Source organism: Melanotaenia boesemani, chromosome 24 (assembly GCF_017639745.1).
Source record: "Melanotaenia boesemani isolate fMelBoe1 chromosome 24, fMelBoe1.pri, whole genome shotgun sequence".
Taxonomy (NCBI): Eukaryota; Metazoa; Chordata; class Actinopteri; order Atheriniformes; family Melanotaeniidae; genus Melanotaenia; species Melanotaenia boesemani.
In genome coordinates this window covers 14,887,788-14,911,482 of record NC_055705.1, presented here as the reverse complement: position 1 = coordinate 14,911,482, position 23,695 = coordinate 14,887,788, and the positions used below count along the sequence as shown (strand labels likewise).

At 44.2% G+C, this 23,695-nt stretch overlaps 1 protein-coding gene and 1 long non-coding RNA gene across 2 annotated transcripts in view; both read right to left on the bottom strand.

Moving 5' to 3' along the window:
• Positions 1-805: 805 nt before the first annotated feature.
• LOC121635679 (probable G-protein coupled receptor 34) overlaps positions 806-23,695 on the bottom strand; it is a 32,798-nt gene continuing 9,908 nt past the window's right edge. Inside the window, exons 2-3 of the mRNA XM_041978963.1 lie at positions 1,787-2,333; positions 806-1,710 (exon numbers count right to left, since the gene is read on the bottom strand). Coding sequence (XP_041834897.1) covers positions 1,203-1,710; positions 1,787-2,313 — 1,035 coding nt within the window. The 5' untranslated portion in view covers positions 2,314-2,333 and the 3' untranslated portion in view covers positions 806-1,202. The remainder of the gene's footprint in view (positions 1,711-1,786; positions 2,334-23,695) is intronic.
• Positions 14,934-16,735, bottom strand: LOC121635684. The gene is made up of 3 exons (XR_006009510.1): positions 16,444-16,735; positions 16,262-16,319; positions 14,934-15,639 (listed from the first exon to the last, which is right to left on the bottom strand). It is a non-coding gene; the product is annotated as an uncharacterized LOC121635684 (long non-coding RNA).

The following is a 23,695-nucleotide window of genomic DNA, read 5'->3' as shown; positions in this document are numbered from 1 at the left end:
CCTCTCAGACTAGTTGGAGTATCCAAATGCTGCACAGTTCACCACAATTGACTGTTTTCTTGTCTGTAAAATGTTCTATATAACCATTACATATAATAGAAAATCACAGAGTGGTTGACCTGTTAGGTAATTATCCAGAGCCTACTGACTTTTCTCCATTAAATTATATTTAAATTGTTTCAATATTTATTAAAACTGCCTTGTCCCCTTTTGCTCTCCGTGTTCCACCAATAACTGAGTAATAATCACCTAAATTTATTCCTAATTAACTTATATTTCACCAATTCCCCGTGCATCTCTATTTAGTCACTATCACTCTTTTATCTTCTCTTTTTATTCTTGCATTACTTTTCACACATACTTGTTTACCTATCTGGTAACACATATTGTCATTTTTCCTTCCCCAAGGTTTAATTTTATCATTTCATTATGCACACTGAAACTCATTTATTTACTTTATTGCCTTGCCCTGTTGTCTTATGTCAATAAAAAGATTGTTTTTTGAAAGGTTTCACTTATTTTCTTGTCCTGTCGGTGCCAGTCCCACCAGTAGGTCAGATGGGTTTTAGTTAAACCAAGTTGTTACTCAGTGAGACTTTTCCTTTTACATTCAAAGCAAAGCAACTTTATTTTTACAGCACAATTCAACAACATGGTGATTCAAAGGATTTTACAAAGACATTAAAAACATAAGAATATATGAAGCATAATTTAAAATAAAAACAAGACAATAAGGGAAGAACATAAACTAAGCATGATCGTGTTTTTAAAAAAAAAAAAATCCAGCGTAATAGAGACGGTGCAGATTTGGACTTTTAAATACAAACCATTGAAATGCAGCTGAGAGACATAATCCTGTCTGAAGGGGATCTTCGGTGTTGTCTGCATTATGTCTTTGACTTTAAGTCCATACTGCTAGGACATTACATGCTACCACACTGCTGGCTTTAATAGATGAAAGGAAGCCGTAACAAGCTAATCATTTAACTTTACAAAAGTGAATTTTAAGGACGGTTAGCAGTAAGAAATATAGAGGCTAATAAATGCTAGCTTGTTGGCTGAGATGAATATTTCCCTCCAATAATGTTTGAAATTATTGTGCTGGTTACACTTATTAAATCTATTGTCAAATGTGACTTGACCATCACATAAATCAACATTAACATAATAATGCATTCAGCGACAAACGTGTATTAACATGTTTAATGGTACTCTTCTAATCTTATCTCATGGTTCTCATAGGAGGTGGTGCTCTCACTGATGGCAACATTTTGCACACAAAACACTCGTTTCACTATGTGCAGCATCTCCTTTCTCACTGAGGAGGATAACAGGAAATATATGATGGGGTCCAGGCAGCTGTTGGAAGCAGTAAATAACAACGCAACATTGTTGGTTATGTCTGCCAAGTAAATCAAGAAACAGGAGCTTTCTGTGATCTGTGTCACAATGTAGAAGATTCTGAACATGTGATAGGGGACAAAACAGAAGGTGAAGATGAAAAGGATGAAGAAGGACTTCTTGGCGCTTCGAGCGTAGTGAGGTGCGTTGGGCATTTCTGGTCTCTCTTTTGATTTCTTCAGGAGCTTCAGGGCGATCTTGCCATAAGATACCATCAGAGCTATGAATACAATCCAGAAGATAACCAGCCCAAGCATGTTGATGTAGGCTCTCCACTTTGCATCTAGGAGCTTCTTGTAGTGGAAACACCTGAAAACACCAAAACATTTAATGACATTGTCTCATTTAACAGCAACACACAGAAAATGGAAGGTTAGATGTTTACCTATTATCTGGGCCTGACAGTTTCCACATGTAGGCAGAGAACATCAAAGCTGAGACACCAAACCAGACAACAGCACAGACAATACGGGTTGAGTTTGGGGAAAAAAGCCGTCGCTGCATCCCTACGCTGCAACTGATCTTCAAGTAGCGATTCACGCTAATCAGTCCCAGCAGGATGATGCTGATATACATGTTTGTGTAGAAGAGGATGCCTACTATTGTACACAGGGTAGGATGCATATTCCAGGTGCCATTATGGGTGTGATAGAAAATCCGAAATGGTAGAAAAATAACCAGCAGCAGGTCGGCAAAAACGAGGTTGATGAGAAACACGTGAATGGAGTTCTTCTTCTTTTTAACCGCAAGGAAGACCCACAGAGCCACCATGTTTCCAGGAAAACCCAGAATAAAGATCACAGAGTAGACCACCGCTAGCGGGACATGAAGCGATGTGTGGGTACATTCATCTTGTGAGGTAGAGCTTTCGTTGGCAGGCAGAATGCTGTTAGTGGGAGTTGGGTTGGCCATGTTTGTTCTGACCCTCAATCCTGCTGACAGATGAAGAAAAGAGTGAAATGTTGTATAGCAATTGGAGTTATTCTGGTTTCTTAAGAAAGAGTTGGCCTTTCTCAAGTAGTTCAAGTCTGTTCTTTGGCTTCGCTTTACAGCAACTCTACATAAGTTTATGACCTTAAGACTGTGCTTCTGTATTTGTTACATACATTTCGTGTACATTACAATTCAAAGTGCTTTACATAAAACATTAGAAGCATTACAGAAGGGAGGAATAATAAGCAAAATTTAAAAAAAATGCACATGTCAACAGAGTCAACAGTGGTCTGACTTTTACTGGCTGGAGAGAGCTCAGAGAAGAGACAGGATGCAAGACTCACGCTGAATTAGCTTTTTTTAGAGGGCACCAAACTGCAAAGATGCTCAAGTTCAGTAGTGCTGCTTTAAAACATCATTAATATTCATATAATGATAGTAGTATTATTAATAATGATGATAATTTATGCAGCAACAAATGGTTTTAGCTGCAGATTAAATTAAAATCAAGTAAAACAACTAGAAACTAAAATATTAAAACTGGTTAAATTGTAGGTAGGACTGTAAACTAATTAAAATAATCTCTAAACTGTAAATAAATGTCCAATGATAATATCATTAATCATGATAATAAAGACAATAATGATAAAAATCATTAAAAAAAATAATAACAGATGAATACATTATTAATAATAACAAATATTACAGTAGTAATATTAGTAAATCACTTCTTCAAATGATTAATCTTGATCCTATTAATGTAATTAATTACCTAAATTAGTTACAGCTGTTTCTGCATTATTTTTGACAGCCGTAATACACACACCGACACACACACACACGCACACACACACACACATATATATATATATATATGTATATAGTTAATCAGATGCATGCAGTTACTGTATTGTATTAACAGAAAGAGCCAATATTCATTTGGGTTTATCTTCACTTTTTTAACATTAGATGATCACTTTACTTGTAATAATCAGTTCAATATGACATGAAATCAAGACGCTAAAAACTATGCCAACCTGCCTGCCCCCTCATCAAAACTTTTCTAGACCCGCCCCTGCATATCTGAAAATAAATCCTTTCTACTACCTGTCAGCTATTTTATTTGATTTGTAGCTCAGAACCTGTTTATAATTTCTCTCATCACATTCATGGCCCCTAATCATTCAACCTGTGTCTCCAACATCTCCACAGCACCAGTTATGTACCCTTGCTTCCTTTTGTTGCTTTACTCTCACTAGATATCTGAACCTATTCTATGTTTATAGATGTGTGCATGGCTGTCTGGTGACTAGGAGATTTTACAGCTGTTTCACTAGCAAATTAATAAAGGACAAAGGCAACAACAGGATTTGCAATAAACATAAATGATAATGTTATCAGTCCAATTTAAGAAATAAAAATCATCTTCACTAAACATTCAAGACAATAACGTTAAAATGGATTTTTACCTGAATCAAGTAAAAATCTGTTGAAAAACAGAAGTCAAAAAGAAGAAGAAAGTTTTCTGTTGTCACGATCATGGGCTGTGTGGGGGTCATGTTTGTCATTTTCTGGTTGAAGTTTTGGGTTGTGGTTCTGGTTTTTGTCATTAGTTTCTGTTTTGAGATCATGATTAGGGTTTTTGGTTTGTGTTAGTTTTTTCCTTGTGTGCTCTGTGGTTTCTGTTTCTGCCTCGTTAGAACACCTGGTCTAATTACTCATCCACTTCACCTGTTCGCCATTACTCCCTCCATGTAAATATGTTCTTGGTTTTCAGTCACTCCTGGTCAGATCCTCTTATGTGGTCATATGTGGTACATGTTGTATGGATTATCCCCTGTTTCCCTGTCTTGAGTTTTGGGAAATAAACCTTTCACCTGCACCGATTCTGCCTCCTGCCCTGACTGCCTGCAATTGGTTCCTTACCTCCACCACCACACGTGACAGTAGGATCTGACCAGAAATGGACCCAGCAGGCAGAAAAGACCAGCTCAGCACCGACCAAGCGGGCCCTCCCTACATTCCATCTGCAGTACTGGAGAGATGGCTATGGGAAAGTGTCACGATTATGGACTTTATGCTGGTGTTTTTTGGGTTTCTGGTTATGTTTAGTTAGTTTTTTCCCTTGTGTTCTGTGGTTTTCTGTTCCTGCCTCGTTAGTTCACCTGGTCTGATTAGTCATCCACTTCACCTGTGTCTTGTTATTCCCTCAGTGTATAAGTACCCCTGGTTTTCTGTTGTTCCTGGTCGGATCCTCATCATTATTTCATCACCATTTCATGGATACCTGTTCCCTCTGGTTTATGTTTTGGAAATAAACCCTTTTTACCTGCACCAATTCTGCCTCCTGCCTGCAATTGGGTCCTCACCTCCTCCGACGCCCGCCATTCATGACAGTAGGATCCGACCACAAATGGACCCAGCAGGCGGTATGATGACTTTACTTGAATACTTCAGCCGTGAGGCAGCTTAAAGCCTCCCGACTGTGGTGGACCCAGACCCGTGGTTTCCTGACCCTCCTCCTACAAAGTCCAGGAGGAGGAGGACGTCCAGGCACCGGGGGCGGCAGCCCCTCGAGATCATGACATCGAGAGAACTGGTGGGACTTCTTCTGGGACTGGACACGGAGCCAGAGCCGTTGGACTGTCCCGAGTGGTCGCCTTTCTGGGGGACTGGATTGGCGATAAGCCCCAGGCCACTGGGGCAGGCATCGTCCCGGAGGTCGACACCAGCTCCTCGGTCCACGTCTCGGGTGACGCCATCAGCGGCACTGTCACAGTTGCCGCCACCAGCTCCCAGGCTCACGCCTACAGCTTCGCCTCCAGTTCCAGTGCCTCAGAATCCCACTCCTGCTCCAAGGTCCACCGCTGCATCTCACACCTGCTCCAAGGTCCTGTCCGGCGCCACCGCATCTCACGCCTGCTCTGAGGTCCAGCCCTGCGCCGCCGCATCTCACACCTGCTCCAAGGTCCTGTCCTGCGCTACCGCATCTCACGCCTTCTCCGAGGTCCTATCCTGCTCCGCAGCGTCCGACGCCGGCTCCGAGGTGCTGCCCTGCTCTGCAGCGTCCCACGACAGTGTCCAGGTCTTCTTCCCCTGTGTCGGCACCTTTATTATCCACAGCTCGGGTTCCTGTTCCTGAGGGGGTCTCAGGTCGAGACGCTCCTCACCCTGCTCGAGTTCCTGTTCCCGAGGGGGTCTCCGGTCGAGACGCTCCTCACCCTGCTCGAGTTCCTGTTCCTGAGGGTGTCTCCGGTCGAGACGCTCCTCACCCTGCTCGAGTTCCTGTTCCTGAGGGGGTCTCCGGTCGAGACGTTCCTCGCCCTGCTCGAGTTCCTGTTCCCGAGGGGGTCTCAGGCCGAGACGCCCCTTACCCGCTACTGGTGCCCGACCCAGAGATCCAGTCTGCCCGTCCAGAGATCCAGTCTGCCTGTCCGCCACCGCCAGAGATCCAGTCTGCCCGTCCGCCACCGCCAGAGATCCAACCTGCCTGCCTGCCAGAGACCCAGCCTGCCCGTCCGCCGCCAGAGACCCAGCCTGCCCGTCCGCCGTCAGAGACCCAACCTGCCCGTTCGCCTCCGGCGACCCGGCCTGCCTGCCTGTCAGAGATCCTGTCTGCCCGTCCGCCGCCGGCGACCCGGCCTGCCTGCCTGTCAGAGATCCTGTCTGCCCGTCCGCAGCCGGCGACCCAGCCTGCCTGCCTGCCAGAGACCCAGTCTGCCTCTCCGCCCCCAGAGATCCGGCCTGCCTGTCCAGAGGTCAGGTCCAGGTCTTCACGACCTCCGGGTCACCCTCCGGAGGGTCTGCCCCAGTCCATCCGGCCCCCCGGCCAGCCTCCTGATCTAATCCTGCTGTCTGCTCAGCCTCCGGGTCGTCCGCCGGAGGTTCTGCCCTGGTCCGTCCGGCCCCCCGGCCGGCCTCCTGACCGGGTCCTGCCGTCTGTTCCACCTCCAGGTGGTCCCCACTGAACTCTGTCGTGGGGCCTGTCTTGTTTTGGCCTGGTTTATTTATTTGGTTCCAAATAAGGTCATACGGAAGTCGGAGCTGTGAAGAAGCGTGAACCATGACAGTGCCCCCCCCTCAAGGGGAGCCCCCAGGCGACCCACCAGGCCGGCGGCGATGAAAATCCCGGACGAGGTCGCGGTCCAGGATGAAGGAACGGGGAACCCAGGAACGTTCCTCCGGACCATACCCCTCCCAGTCCACCAGATACTGCAGACCACAACCCCAGCGACGAACATCCAGGAGACGACGGACAGAAAAGGCAGGACCACCGTCAACGACCCGGGCTGGCGGAGGGGGTCCGGAAGGAGGGACCAACGGACTGGAGGAAACAGGCTTCAACTGGGAAACATGGAAGACAGGGTGAATGCGCATAGCAGAGGGCAGCCGCAGCTTGACGACAGCCGGATGCCGCACTTCCAGAACCTCAAAGGGGCCAAGGTATCTAGGGGACAGCTTCCGGGAGTCCGTTCGCAGAAGGATGTGCTGGGAGGACAACCAGACCCGCTGCCCAGGACGGTATGGAGGCACGGGCACCCGGCACCTGTCAGCACCCCGGCGGTTCCTGTCAGCAGCCCGAACCAGGGCCGTCCTAGCCGACCTCCACAGCCGGCGACACCGGCTCAGATGCAGCTGGACGGCGGGGACAGTGAGTTCCGCCTCTTGATCCGGGAAGAGCGGAGGTTGGTAGCCCAGGGACACCTCGAAAGGAGAGAGACCAGTGGCAGAGGAGACATGAGAATTATGAGCATATTCCACCCAGCACAGGTGGCTACTCCAGGCGGAGGGGTTGTCAGCAGCCACACAGCGCAGGGCGGATTCCAGTTCCTGATTAAGGCGCTCAGCCTGACCGTTGGTCTGTGGATGGAAACCGGAACTCAGACTCACAGAAGCCCCCAGTTCAGTGCAGAACGCCTTCCAGACATGGGACACGAACTGAGGCCCACGGTCCGAGACGAAGTCAGCAGGGATGCCATGAAGCCGGAAAACATGATTAGACATGATATCCGCAGTCTCCAAGGCCGACGGCAGCTTGGGCAGGGCAACAAAATGAGCGGCCTTGGAGAACCTGTCGATTACTGTCAGTATGGTGGTATTACCTCGGGAAGGTGGGAGACCAGTGACGAAGTCCAAAGCGATGTGCGACCAGGGCCTACCCGGAACGGGGAGCGGACGCAGGAGTCCCGCAGGAGCTTGAGACGTGGATTTACTCCGAGCACAGACCGGACAGGCGGCCACGAACTCCCGAACGTCCTTCTCCAAGGTGGGCCACCAAAAACGCCGTCTGATGAAGGCTACCGTGCGTGCCCGGCCAGAGTGACAGGCCACCCGGGATGAATGCCCCCACTGAAGCACCTGTGAGCGGACAACATCGGGGACAAACAGTCTGTTCGGCGGACTGGTACCTGGGTCAGGATGAAGTCGTTGGGCCTCCCGAACGTTCTGCTCCACTTCCCATGTGACGGCGGCCACCACACAGGATGCAGGCAAGATGGTATCCGGTTCCGTGGATGGGCCCTCCGAGCTGAACTGGCGTGAAAGGGCGTCCGGCTTCACATTCTTGGTTCCAGGCCTGTAGGTCAAAGAGAAATTAAACCGGCCAAAGAATAACGCCCACCTGGCTTGTCGGGAGTTCAGCCGCTTGGCCGACTGGATGTATTCCAGGTTGCGATGATCGGTCCACACAATGAAGGACTGAGCTGCTCCCTCCAGCCAGTGACGCCATTCCTCCAAAGCTAGCTTCACCGCCAGCAGCTCACGTTCACCCACATCATAGTTGTGTTCTGCCGGGGACAGGCGACGGGAAAAAAAGGCGCACGGGTGCAATTCACCCGATTGTGCAGACCGCTGAAACAAGACCGCCCCCACCCCGGTATCGGAGGCGTCCACCTCAACCACAAACTGCCGGGATGGATCTGGCTGAGTGAGAACCGGGGCTGAGGCGAAACGAGCCTTTAAGTCATTGAAGGCGGAGTCAGCGTCCACTGACCAGAGGAAAGGCGTCTTGGGGGAGGTCAACTTTGTGAGCGGGGCAGCCACCATGCTGAAGTTCTTTACAAACCAGCGATAAAAGTTGGCGAAACCCAAAAAACGTTGCAGAGACTTAACAGAATCAGGTGTGGGCCAGGCCAGAACCGTCTGAACTTTTGCCGGGTCCGTCTTCATCTGCCCGCTCGCGAACACATAGCCCAGAAAACTGATGGTATCGGAGTGAAACTGACATTTCTCGGCCTTGACGTATAGTTTGTTCTCGAGGAGTCGATGAAGCACCAGGCGGACATGATTTTTGTGTTCAGACAGGGACTTGGAATAAATCAATATGTCGTCAAGGTATACAAATACAAAACGGCAGAGAAAGTCACGGAGGACGTCGTTAACAAGGGCTTGAAATGTAGCTGGGGCATTAGTGAGTCCGAAAGGCATGACGAGGTACTCGAAGTGACCCAGAGGGGTATTGAATGCGGTTTTCCATTCATCACCGTCTCTCACACGAACCAGATAATATGCATTTCGGAGGTCCAGTTTAGTGAAAACGGTCGAGTCCAATAATGCATCGAAGGCTGAGTCGATCAAGGGAAGAGGGTATTTATTACGGATGGTGATTTTGTTCAGACCCCGATAATCGATGCAGGGCCGCAGGGATTTATCCTTCTTGGTGACGAAGAAAAAACCTGCAGCCAACGGAGAAGAAGAATGTCTGATGATACCTGCGGCAAGAGACTCCTGAATGTATTTTTCCATAGTGTCCCGTTCTGGTCTGGAGATGTTAAACAGTCGACTGGTAGGAAGCGAGGAGCCAGGCAAGAGGTCAATTGCACAGTCGTAGGGCCTGTGGGGTGGTAGAGAGGAGGCTTTAAGTTTACTGAAAACTTCTGCCAGGTCATGATATGTTTCTGGGACTAATGACAGATCCGGAGCCTCGGTTTGTGGGTTATCCGTGTCTGTAGGCGGCAAGGCTGACCGTAAACACGACCGATGACACTCCTCGCTCCATCCTGAAATGGTCCGGGTGACCCAATTGAGTTGAGGGTTGTGGAGCTAGAGCCAGGGATGACCGAGAACCAGCGGGGAGTCAGGAGCTGAAATGAGCTTGAACTCGATTAGTTCAGAGTGATTACCAGACAGTTTCAATTTTACAGGAACAGTGGTGTGCGTTACCTGAGCGAGAATTCGACCATCCAGGGCTTTGGCCGTTATGGGTTGGGATAATGGAACCAGGGGTATCTGGGCTTCTTCAGCCAACCGTGCGTCCAAAAAACTGTCTTCAGCCCCAGAGTCAATCAACGCCGGGATTTGGAGGGTCTGGTCGGAAAAGGATATCGTAGCCGGAATCTGGTTTTTGGTCAGGGTCTGGCCCGTCAGAATCCCGACCTGAACTGACGGGCCCGATCTTTTGGCCGAACGGGACAGGAAATCCGGAAATGTCCCACATCACCACAATACAGGCATTCTCCCGCTTCCAGCCGTTTCTGTCGTTCTGCAGGGGTTAGATGTGCACGACCCACCTGCATTGGTTCAACGGCTGAAGTGGAAGGGGTAACCGGAGGAGGCTCAAGAGGAGGTGGCGACGCCGCCCATGGTGACGGAGCTGACCAAACACCGCGACGTTCTCGGTGTCTTTCCCGGAGGCGATTATCCAAACGAGTGGCCAGGTCAATCAGGTCGTCCAGGTTCTCCGGGAGGTCCTGAGTTGCAAGCTCGTCTTTCAGGGGTTCTGTTAAGCTATGCAAGAAATGATCCATAAGTGCAGCTGAATTCCACCCAGCATCGGCGGCCAATGTCCTAAACATTACAGAATATTCCGCTACACTCAGGGAACCCTGTCGGAGGCTAATCAGACGTTTGGCTGCCTCGCGCCCCCGAACAGGGCCGTCAAATACCTTCAATAGATCCGTCGTGAAGGTCCGGAGAGAGAGAGTATGTAGGGGCGTGGTTTCCAGATATGCCTCTGCCCAGGTTAACGCTCGAGAAGTGAGTAATCCAATGATGTACGATACCTTGGAACGATCGGTGGAGTAGGTGAGTGGTTTCTGATCGAAGATTATCGTACACTGAAGCAAAAAACCTCTGCCCTTTCCCAACTCTCCGGCAAAAGGCCTAGGACCCGGAATGTGTACTTCGCGTACAGGAGGGAGCGGAGATGACACAGCGGCGGATGGTGCGGCTGCGGAAGCGGAAGACTGAGCAGAAGACTGAGAAAGTTGATTAAACAAACTTGTCAAAGCCCGGGTGATTTCATCCAATTGTTTCCGTACTTCGTGTTGTCCCTCACCTAAAGTCCGGAGAGCCTGTGAGTGTTGACCCAGTAGAACTCCCTGTGCCGCCACTGCGTGATGTAATCCGTCAGCCGAGTCGGACGTCGTAGCGGCTGATGCGGCGCGTTCCGTTGGATCCATGTTTTTGGCTGGATTATTCTGTCACGGCTGGTGTGTGAGGATCCAAGGAGAAGAGAGCACGGTGAAAAGTCAGAGAACACTTTCATTGTCAAATGTACTGATGGTTATGGCGAGTTCGCTTGGAGGACGGGCTGGAGCGGGCAGACAGGATTCTTGGTACGGCAGGCGAGGTCCAGGTCGGATGCTTGAGGGAGAGAGAATAAACACAGGTAAGCTTTCGGTTTCACCACGTTAGAGATTAGACCTTGGGCTCGACTGGTTACCACAGTGAGTAGTATAATCCAGCGATGACTGGATGTCGGTCTGGAGCTTATATGCGGGAGGTGTGATGAGGCTGATGTCTTCCAGCTGCGCTGTCCAAACAGCTGCTGGTGATGGTGTTCCAAATAAGGTCATACGGAAGTCGGAGCTGTGAAGAAGCGTGAACCATGACAACGGTGGACTCTATGCTGGTGTTTTTTGGGTTTCTGGTTATGTTTAGTTAGTTTTTTCCCTTGTGTTCTGTGGTTTTCTGTTCCTGCCTCGTTAGTTCACCTGGTCTGATTAGTCATCCACTTCACCTGTGTCTTGTTATTCCCTCAGTGTATAAGTACCCCTGGTTTTCTGTTGTTCCTGGTCGAATCCTCATCATTATTTCATCACCATTCATGGATACCTGTTCCCTCTGGTTTATGTTTTGGAAATAAACCCTTTTTACCTGCACCAATTCTGCCTCCTGCCTGCAATTGGGTCCTCACCTCCTCCGACGCCCGCCATTCATGACAGGAAAGGGATGTCCCGATGGGTGGTTCCCCTGACATGGACTGGTCTCATTCAGATGAGGCTGAAATGGTGAGCTGGCTTGAGTGGCGGACTTCTCAGATGGAGGATTCACCTGAGAGATTCCCATTCTGGGGGTCCAGACTGGCGATCTGGACACCGCCAGGCAGACCCACACCACATGGGTCTGCACGAACTGCGACGGGAGGTAGAAGGAGACAAGGCTGTAGACGACCTCACTGGACACCGTCACCACCAGGTCCCAGGCCCACGTCTCCAGTGTCGCCTCCAGCTCCTGTGCCTCAGCACCCCACGCCGGCTCCCAGGCCTACTCCAGTTCTTCAGCATCTGACGCCAGCCCCGAGGTCCTGCCCAGCTCTTTGGCATCCCACGCCGGCGCCCAGGTCCTGCCCGTCTCTTCATGTCCCTGTTCCTGAGGGGGTCACCGGTTGTGACGCCTCTCTTCTGGTTCCTGTCCCTGAGGGGGTCTCCGGTTGTGACAACTCTCTTCTGGTCCCTGTTCCTGAGGGGGTCAACGGTTGTGACGCCTCTCTTCTGGTTCCTGTCCCTGAGGGGGTCTCCGGTCAAGACGCTCCTCTCCCTCCTCTGATCCCTGTTCCTGAGGAGGTCCCTGGTCAAGACTCTCCTCTCCCTCTTCTGGTCCTGTTCGTGAGTAGGTCCCTGTTCAAGACGCTCCTCTTCCTCTTCTGTTCCCCGGTGCCTAGTAGATCGCTCCTACTTCGCTGCCTGAGGTTGACAATTTGACTATGCTATGTTCTCTGGTTCCAGGGCTCATCGCGTTATGGTGCCTGTTGAGCCCTCCGGAAAGTCAGTCCCAGTCAGTCTGCCTTTCAGAGATTCAGCCTGCAGGAGATCCGTCTGCTCTGCCTGCAGAGATCCAGCCGGCTCAGCCTCCAGAGATCCAGCCTGCGATCCAGCCTGCGATCCAGCCTGCGATCCAGCCTGCGATCCAGCCTGCGATCCAGCCTGCTCAGCCTCCGGAGATCCAGCCTGCAATCCAGCCTGCTCAGCCTCCGGAGATCCAGCCGGCCCATCCGGAGCTCCGGTCCAAGCCTGCTCGTCCGCCAGAAACCTTGTCCTGTGGCCTGTTTTGGTCTGGCCCTGACTGTCTGCAATTGGGTCCTCACCTCCACCGCCATACATGAGATCTGTGTTCAGTCGGTCATATGGATTTTTGGGAGTTTTTGGGAAATTTTTCCCTTCAGTTTGCATATCCTTTAATACACAATGAAATGTAGGCAGTGTTCTTCATAGCATAGAAAAACACATTATTATTTTACGGCTTTGACGGAACCATAAAAGCTAAAAATAAAAAGTGTTTTGAGAAGTCTACAGTTTTCTGACATAGCAACTAGCAAACAGGACATGCTTGACCACAAACAAAAGGTGTTAACTTAGAGTACACCCAGTATGAAGAAGTAGCAGAAGTAAGTGACAGCATTTAAATGAAAAATAATATAAAGGTTGAATGTAGACAACAGTCAGGATACAGCAGGAATCTGCCTCCTATGTGACTCTAGCAGGTGAAACAGTTGAAGTACAATTCATGTGCTGATCAGGTGTGTAAGCTGCTGTTTCCTCATTAAATGCTGTCCACCAGCGCCTCAGTAAGGGTAAGGCTCTGCTCACATAATCGGAACAGGGACCCATTGTGCTTTAGGAGGAGATTCTACAGGTGGCAGGAGGATAATACCACTCATGTAAGTGCTTCCATGTCAGATAAGTAACAGTGCTTCAGGTTTTTTTCTATTTCAAAAAGGCATAAAATCTTATAAGGTGGAATGAAAGCATAATGTAATGTTGTCATGGGCCTCTATTTGACATAAGATCCAGATAAACGTGTGTTCTGTCAAAAACTACGGTGGCTGGGAAATGCAAAACAATATTACATCGAGTGAAACACTTTTACATTCTCCCGATGCAAATTTACATCATAGAAACCATATTTACATTTACAAAACAAAAGTACAATGCCGAAACACTTTTACCAAGGACTAAGCAACTTCACATTCCAATTAAAACACCTGTACTAAAACAAAAAACGTTCGGTAAACACAATTACAAAGATATGACCTGGTGTTTCAATAAAATCATGCACACATTTCTCTGCATGTACGTCTTAGAAGATGAGCAAAGTCTTGAAAACACTTTTATTGAGGTCTAATTTCATTTTAATGCAGGTCCAGTAAAGTCACACATTCTGATAGCTAACAGAAATGATGAGCTCTGTGATCCTGGCTATGTGAGGGTCACATTATGTTAGAGTCCAGACTAAAGGCATGACATAATTTAAACTGTTTTACACTTCCATACTTTGATCAACTGCATCGATCAAATTAAAGATCGGATGTGTCAGAACTTCTTTCAGTTAAATGAAGACAAAACTAAAATAATAGTTTTTGGAGCTGAAGAAGAAAGATTAAAAGTCAGTTCTCAGCTTCAAACAGCAATGTTAAAAACTAACAACCGAGCCAGAAATCTGGGAGTTGTCCTGGACTCAGACCAGAATTTTAGCAGTTATATTAATTCTTTCATGATAAGGAATATGACCAAGGGGAAAGGGGCGTGGCTAAGATACACATGCAGTAGTGTACCTCTGCAACAGCTCTGGTGAAATTTCAGGATTTAATGCTAAACTCTGCTCCTTCATTATAAAATCTACAACATGTGAATAACTTTATTTATTGTTCATGCTTTTGGTGAGTTACCTTCGGCCAAAACACAAACAACAGCTATCATGCTTGACCAGGTTTCTACTTCTACTTCTACATGTGAATTTATACCTAAAGAACTGAAGGAGTTTTCAAACTAGCGTTTCTACAATCTCTGATTTTTGCACACAACACTAAATTAAGAATCTACAGGTATTGTAGTTATTTCTAGATGTTTTCTGGTTTAAAATGTAGGGTGTATTAACATCAACACGTTATCTGAGATCTGGTCTGTTATGAAGTTTGGAAGTTTGGATGTGACTGAGTCTAGCTGTCGTGAATAAGGATATTTTGTCATTATCACGTGTCATATTATCACTGTAATGGTGTAACGGACAGCTGTTACAGCTGAAAGGTCATGAAAACATGACTCAGCAAAGCTGGTTTTAAGGATGAAATTAAAAACCTGTTTATTAAGGCTGTATTTGAGTTACACGTATGAAACTGAAGCATAAAAACAGACAAACTGTTATTTCTTGAAATGGATAGATGGATGGAATGGATGGATAGGAACTCACTATTATTGAGCTTCATAACCAACTTGTCTGACCAACTGGTGACAAACTTCAGTGAAGAAAGTAAAAAATGCAGTCAAAAAACAAAGTTGTTTTACATACAGACAGTGTAATGTCAAAGGTTTTGCTTTTTCCAACACTTCTTTAATCTTTAGTTGATTTTTTTTTATTATTTTTATATATATATTCTTTTTTTGAGGGGGGGGGGTTTAGAACATGTTTAAAATAATCTGAATTACAGAAGCGGTCTCCTTCCATCTCAAAATCTGAGATGCGTACATCAGGTGTATAATTAAGAAAGTATCGCGCCGAGCTGTGATCAGTTTTATAAATGCTGTAGCCACATCCAGAAGAGGAAATTCTTTACATGTTACTCTTCATTTGTGTGTTTTTAGATGTGACTCTTAAGTAACTTGCTATCTTTAAACTCTTCTTCTGTTAGCTGGTTGTAGTTTTCTGGATATCTCAATGATACAGATGAGGGGGAATGAATAAGTTTAAATTACTGCAGAATTTCAGCCTACAGTTAAACTGAGAAACTGCTATGGAAGCTGCATTAAATGTTATTATAAAGATAAAATTAAATATAGAAGAATCTGATTTTGCTAAATCTGTAAAATGTTTAATTTACAAAGTTGTTGCTGCTGTTATTTTGTTTCTAAATCTTTTAGCTCTATAATAAAAACATATTCCAGATATTGTGTCTGCTTTTCCTTGATGCCTTCATGACAGCTCCAGTCCAGTCTGCTCGTACTTGTTAAATGTTTAAATCAGAGTAGAAATGCTGCTCTACGGCTTACCAAGCACATGTAATGACATTTCCAAGTGAAGTCACTTACCAGATTTTTCTGTGTGACTGAGGAGTGGTTGTTTGGTTCACCTGCAGTGGTTCAAGTCCCTCTGTAACCACACACACCATGAACACAGTTCAATCATCTGTCAACTGAAGTGCATCTAGTAATTCTCATTAATCAGAGGTTGTTCTTTCATTGCTTCTACTCTCAACTTTTGCATGATTACATTTCTCTTTGTTTTATGGGACACGTGCTTCATCATTATCATCATCGGAGTGATCTGCAAACAAATGGGTGATAATTATACGGCAGGCTGGAGATGGCTGTTAACACCTAAATGTTAGCTGAGATCTCTGAATTTATATCCTACAGAAAATTCTTGTCCATTAGTTTTTCCTGGTCAGGTCTGTACCTGGTCGACCTGGGTACGAAATCTGTGTGTAACGTAGCTAAGATACTGCGTAGGATCCTCCAGCTCCCAGGATTCTGGTAGAGGACCCGAGCTTGAGATGAACAACCACCCAGCACACCCAGGAAGTTAACTAAAGTTCTTTCCAATAAAACCAGTGGAAACACAAAAAATCAAGAAACAAGAAGTTCATCAATAAAATAGCTGATTTGGAGTAAATAGATTAAATGAAGGTTGAAATTAAGAAAAGTTTATTTTTTGTTTAATGTTAAAATCATGGATGCTTTTTCTATTGACATAAATCAGTAAAAATATTTACACTGGTTAGTTGGCTGGTTCACCCACAGCAGTTCAGCCTACAGCCCTGAAAAATGGAGCTGAAAGGACAAAGACAACAACAGTAAACATAAATAAACCTAAATGATAATGTTATATTTCTAATTCAAGAAATAAAATTCAACTTCGCTAAATATTGAAGACAACATAAAAATGGGTTTTTACCTGAATCAGGTTTAAATCTTTTGAAAAACAGGATTCAAATGAAGAAGAAAGTCTTCTGTGTTCAGTCGGTCGTATGGATTTTTAAACAAAGTTCTCCAGAAATGTTTCCCTTCAGTTTGCATGTCCTTTAATACACAATGAAATGTAGGAGGTGTTTTCTAACTAACCTATCAACAGGCTACGCTGTCCACATAATACCAAATTAAGAAGTAATTCTAGTCTTGCTTGATGTACATTAATGCATAATTAGTTTAAAGAACTCATGACTGGTTATTCGGGACTCGTATGATCAATATGCATAATCACTTGGTGTTCGTGACAAAGAAAACCACATAGAATTTTCATGCTGCTTTGAAGGAATGACACAAGATAAAATTAAAACATGTTTTAACAAGTCTACAAACAGTTTTTTGACATAGCAACTAGCAAACAGGACATGCTTGACCACAAACAAAAGGTGTTAACTTAGAGTACACCCAGTATGAAGAAGTAGCAGAAGTAAGTGACAGCATTTAAATGAAAAATAATATAAAGGTTGAATGTAGACAACAGTCAGGATACAGCAGGAATCTGCCTCCTATGTGACTTTAGCAGGTGAAACAGTTGAAGCACAATTCATGTTCTGATCAGGTGTGTAAGCTGCTGTTTCCTCATTAAATGCTGTCCACCAGCACCTCAGTAAGGGTAAGACTCTGCTCACATAATCGGAGCAGGGACCCATTGTGCTTTAGGAGGAGATTCTACAGGTGGCAGGAGGGTAATACCACTCATGTAAGTGTTTCCATGTCAGATAAGTAACAGTGCTTCAGGTTTTTTCTATTTCAAAAAGGCACAAAATCTTTAAAAGGTGGAATGACAGCATAATGTAATGTTGTCAGGGGCCTCTATTTGACATAAGATCCAGATAAACGTGTGTTCTGTCAAAAACTACGGTGGCTGGGAAATGCAAAACAATATTATATTGAATGAAACGCTTTTACATTTTGTGGATGTAAATTTACATTCACTGCACCACTTTTACTTTCTCGCGATGCCGGTTAAAAACATTAATTAAAAAGAAGAAATGGGATCCCTGGAGAGCTGCTTGTAGAATGGCTCAAGGTATGGAGGCTATTATGATCAAACATGCAGGCTGCCCATTTAACTTCTTTCCATTACATGTGTGATCTGCCATCATACAGAATTACACAATTCTGAATACGACACTAATGCAACACTTCATTTATAGTATGCAACTTCAACATCAACTACCAATTAACCAATTTACAGCAGAGGAAACTGTAAAACACACACACACACTTAAAATACACACACTGACCAAATCATTAAAGAATTAATAAACAAATAAATAAAAAGCAAAAGTAGGGATACTGCTGCTTCATACACACCACAGCTGTGATGCATTCAAGAACAGCAGCATCTTTCTCAATCTGCCCAATGTAGGAATAACTTTAATATTAAGAAAGAAGGAAAGGATGAATAGTCAACTATTAAAAGTCCATGTGGTCTTCATCACTCTGTGTTGACATATGTCGCAGCAGCGCCCTCTGCTGTTTTTGAAGACAAGTTTAATGATAAGGCATCAAAGTCTTTGTGTTTGTGGGCCTCTCAGGCACATAACAGCTGTTTCTAAATAATATCTACAAGGAGAGGAGGAAAATTAAACTATCAATACCAAATATCTGAATGTGAACTGGTAAGGTAATGATTGGAGATTACACAAAATGAAACTGCTCGGTTCCAACAGTTCAACATCAAATATTTCATGCATTAAATAAACACCATCATCACCATATTAAAAGAAACACAAACACACACTTTATATGGAGATGTGAAGAAAAATCTCAGACATCAAACATATTTAAAACAAGCATATGTGAGAGTATAGAGGTTGGACACAAGCTACACACTTGGTTATTTATTTTTATGTTATGTTCTCACACAGACTTTGAACAGTAAATGTAATTGCTCTATTTGACCACTGGAGGGCGTGTCTCTGAGCTCTCCTGGCGTTAGTTCAGCGCTGTGTCGGCTGCTGAAAATTGCGGATGCTTGTGCTCATGTCTTCTTGCAACAGCCGACCACAATAAAACCCGCAAAGACAACACACTGAGTCGTTATTCACACACACTGTGTGCAACACATAAAAGGCTGCAACCACATAATTTACAACCAGATAAAGTACAAGGGTTTTATTTCAACTACATAAAACGTCCATGGAGAATCTCAGCTAGTGATCATCATGCTATGTTCAGATGCTCTGTTCACTTTACAGCTTGTAACACACCACACTCATTTATTAACCAGTCAACTCACTTCCTGTTGCTGCTGGTGGGGACTTAGAAGGTATCAGAAAATGTCTTCTATCTGCCCTCCTCCTCCTCAAATGAATTCTGGTTTTTAACAAGTTCCCACTCTACTCCACTCTTCCCTTTTTTTCTAAGTAGTCCAAGTAGAAGTTGTATATACTTGTATAGATAATCAAATACACTCTTCATTTCTGTACCTTGTACAAATATCCCTTTGTAATTTAAAAAAAAAAAAAAAGGTTTAAATTTGGACATTCCCTGAGTGTCCCCTACAAACTGGTCCAGAATTTAACCCCGAAAAACTGAAATACAAAAACCTTTTTCTTGTTGTGCGTAGCTCAAGTGTTCTGAAATTTAGGGGCTTTTTCCAGAAAGAAGCTTATGTTGAAACTAAGAGTTTGTTAACCCTGAGCTGAGGGAGGAGAGGTAAGTCTTGTCCTGAGTTTACTATAAAAACAAATACATGATATCTTCCACATCTTCCATATATATATATATATATATATATATAAATCTTATTTATGATATATTTACTTTATTAGCATTGTTACATTAGAATAAATTTATTCTTTCTGATTTTCTGTGTGTGTGTGTTAAAATAATAAAACTGATGGAATTGCAGGACAATATCTCAATTGAAATAATTGAAATAATTAAAATTAAAATAAATTATATGAGAAAATACATATATAAACCTACAGTTAACATACAGTTTGAGCATTATCGTAAATAAAAAGATGTCAGTGAGTCAAGTGAATGGCTGAAACACATGCAGATGACAAAATTTCTAGACTGGGGGTGTTTTGTATCAATGAAAGGTAAGTAGTGTTAGAAATAAGTAGCTTCAGTACAGGGTGAAAAAAAACTCTGGGGTTAAAAAACCTGGTTGCAACTGACAGCCGGTTGGTAAAAGTTCAATCATACGATACCTGCTCAACATCAGGGAAAATACTTACTTTGATTAAGATTGGAACAAAACTGCCAACAGCTAGCTTATAAAGTGAGGTGAGTATTTATTTATGATCAACAACATGCTTGATTACCCATGCAGCATTTTTGTTGTATTTCCACATCAATAAACAGAAATAAGCCCAACTCAACATTTCAGTGAATAATGTTAAGAAACCCTTTTTTGTATTAAATGAGAGAAGTTTTTTATCATCTGAAAAAGAGTCCATAAAAATGAAGTCCTCACCTTTTTCAGCGGATTAATGATGTCTTTCAAAAGTCTGTTTCTCCTCAGCTGACAAGTTCATTAATACACAAAGAGCTGAAGGAGGAGTTTGGTAATTAACCTATCAAAAGCTTACGTTTGCCCACGGCACCAAATTAAGATAAAAATCTTATCAGTCGATGTGCAGATTATGCATAATTAGTTTAAAGAGAGCATCTATGTTGCAGAATAAAACCACAAAGTTTCCATCCTGGCCTGTAGAAACGATGCAAGTTTAAAATAAAACATGTTTTTTTTCTCTGGACACATTTACCCACAGTTTTCTGAGAAGTGGAGATAAACAACCACAAATTAGTGGAGTTCGTCAGTGTGAAAGCAGTATGATGGTGCAATCAAAGTATTATATTATATATGTATATTTAAATCAAATCATATTTTATTTATAGAGCACTTTTCATGCACAAAGTAGCACAAAGTGCTGTACACAATAAAAACAAATTAAGCATATTAAAAACAAAATTTTAAAGCCTTCACACATCACAGAAGATAACAAAAAGTAAAAAGGCACAATCACACACAAACTCACCCACATACAAACAAAGTGCATACCCTCCCCCCACCCGGCCATACCCTGTTCTGTACAAAAATGAACTTAGTTTCTTCATAGGAAGTGTGAAGGAATCAAGACAGTCGAGAGAGCACTGTTCACAAAATATTCAGGCAATTGTTGGCAATTCTTGTAATTATGAAAGTGTTTACTGCCATGTGTTGGACTATCTTGCTGATCTCATGAGTACATTCATTTCCTTGCTATGCATTGCTTTCTGAATATGTCTGAAATGAGAGAACAGCAGGAAAGAACACTAGCAACAAAAAAAGCAAACTGGGTCTTCATAGTTTCTGTTTACCCGTCGTTTCTTAATGTTTCTAATTCAGTTTTTAGCTGTGCTGAAACTTTGTTTCTAAAAGCCTCCTTCACATTTCTGCTTGCCCCCTCATTTATGCATTCCTAGAGCTGACCTTCATTTAATCTGTCTTTTCTTGATGCCCTTGTGTTAAGAAGTGCTGTTCTGTGGCTTAACCAACATGTCTAATGACAACAAAGAAGCGATTGTTGTGTTTCAAGTCTCCAATAACACTCTTTTTTAGCAGAACTGGGTTTAGATGTGGGATTCATCAGCTGATCATTTGAGATGACTGATCATCCAATAAAACTCCATTCTCCAAGTTCACTTAGATTTGAGAGAAAGACGGACAGACCACATTGCTTTGGGCCTTCCCTCTTCTATCCTGCAGACCAGGGGTGGTGTTCAGAGAGGTTATTGATGAGACTGCCCAAACATCTGCCAGATTACAGAGACAGCAATCTGCCACCACTAACCTTGCAGATGCTTCTTTTTTTGTTTTTTTTTTAAATCGATTATGCCACCTGGCTTATTACCACCACAGAACAGAACACTATGCTGATCCTCCCTGCTAACCTGTGGAACACCATGCGACTGCAGACCAAGCAGCTGGACACAAGCACACACATACACACACATGCTCTGGCAACGAACAATTGCCTGCTTCTAACTCTGATACATTTACATTGATACAAACAATGAAATATTTAGAGCAGAAGAATGCTCCTCTGGCCAGTACTTAATAAAATACTCTCAGCAAGTTTATGAAACATTTCCATTTTACAAACTAAACATTGGAGGGAAAGGACTTAAGTGTATGGTGGACTCTGGGATGACACCGTCGTCAAAGCAATGGATTTTCCTGAGCCACCTGCTTTCAGTGGACGTTTCATGTACACAGAGACTCTCCAAAGCTGTAACTTTTAAATCTGGTGATGCTGCTGCCTATAAGCAGGCCAGATATTCTTTGGAGCGGTCTATCAAAGCCGCAAAGCGGTCCTATGGAGACAGGATAGAAGGATATTTAAAGAGGACAACCCACAGCACGTGGATGGGAGTGAACACTATCACCTCCTGGAAATGGAGCATTTGAAACTGGGAATAAGGAGTCTGCTGTCCTCTTCTCTCTTTGTTGTGAGGAGAGTGATTTAATTGTCAGTCAGCAGGATGTAATGAGAGTCCTGTCCAGGACCAAGGTGAGGAAAGTTCCCGGTTGTGTTTGCAGACTGTATTCAGAGCAGCTTGCTCCTGTTTTAACTCACCTGTGTAACATGTTACTCAGCTACTGCGCTGTTCCACTTAGTTTTAAAATGTCTGTCATAATGCCAGTGCCTAAGAAGACACCTGTGACATGTCTTAATGACTATTGGCCAGTGGCCTTAACTTTTGTTTTAATGAAAACCTTTGAGCGACTGGGTTGGACTATATTAAAGGACAGGTTCCTGTGTCTGTGGATCCACTCTAGTTTGCTTATAGACAAAACAGGGGCGTTGAAGACACAATTTCTGAACTCTGTATATGAATGTTACATCCTCATATGACCAGGGGTGAAAGAACAGAACACAAAGTTGAATACCAGATTTAAATAAAAAGATAGAATTTATTAGTTAACACAAACGGGTTCTCAAACAAACACGTCCATCTTGTGTCAACTATAGTCACAAATAAGGTGATTTCCAATTCAAAAACAACAAACAAACTAAAAGTGTCCCAAAAACAGATTACTCGCTCTAAGGCAGAATACCAAAAATGAAATCCAAACTTCTATTACAAACAAAAAGTTACTTCACCTCAAACAGGGAAAAGATACGTCAGTCCCAACCACCAAACAAACTACTACTTGTACCAGAATTCAACATGTAACCCACACAGGGGAACTTCACACAATTGACTCTCAGTCTGGCCAGCTGAGTCCCACTGTCCACAGCTGCCTCGAATGAAGTGGATGAGGCTGCTACATAGGAGCACTGGCGTCGTCATTGGCCAGCCGATTGAGATCCAGGAAGCATGTTGACCAATCCTGGATAAGGGAGGGCAGCTTCCGATTGGGCACTCACTATCAATCAACAAGGCAAGCTGCCGGCTGGGAAGCATCCTTGCATGAGATTTTCCTTTATCCAATAAAGGAAAATCTCATGCAAGGATGTTTTTTTTAGACTACAGTTCTGCTTTTAACTCTCTGGTTCCTGTGAAGCTCATTCACAAACTGAAAACTCTTGGACTTGGTGATGCCATTTGCAAATGGATTTTAAACTTTTTAACTTGCAGACCACAGAAGGTCAAAGTTAATGGTTGTGTCTCTGATGAACTCTGTAAGCACAGGCTCCCCACAAGTTTGTATTTTAAGTCCTTTGCGTTTCACTTTGTACACATATGACTGTGCTGCTACTCATCCTAACAATCTGATTGTCAAGTATGCAGACGACACCACTGTTGTCGGTCTGATCAGGTCAAATGATGAATCTCATTGCAGAGCAGAGGTAGAAAATGTTGTTTGCTGGAGTGAAGAAAACAACCTTGTTCTGAACACTTCTAAAACCTGTGAACTGGTTATTGATTTTAGTCGGTGTAAGAACAACATGGCTGTTGTCATTTATAATTCTGAGGTACGAATGGTTGATAGATGTAAGTTTTTGGGTGTCACTCTCTCCACAAATCTGAGCTGGCAGTCAAACACTAGTTGTACGGTTTTATCAGGCTAACTACCTTTAGTCCAATAACTCCCACCGTAAAGGGTGTGTTTAACTGGTGAAACAGTGTCTCACTCAAACGCCAGGTTACTTTATCACTCACGTTTATTGCAACCAGTAGGAGCTACTTGCTAATAGCAACTAGCATCCCTTTGTAACCGTGTCGCTTTCAGG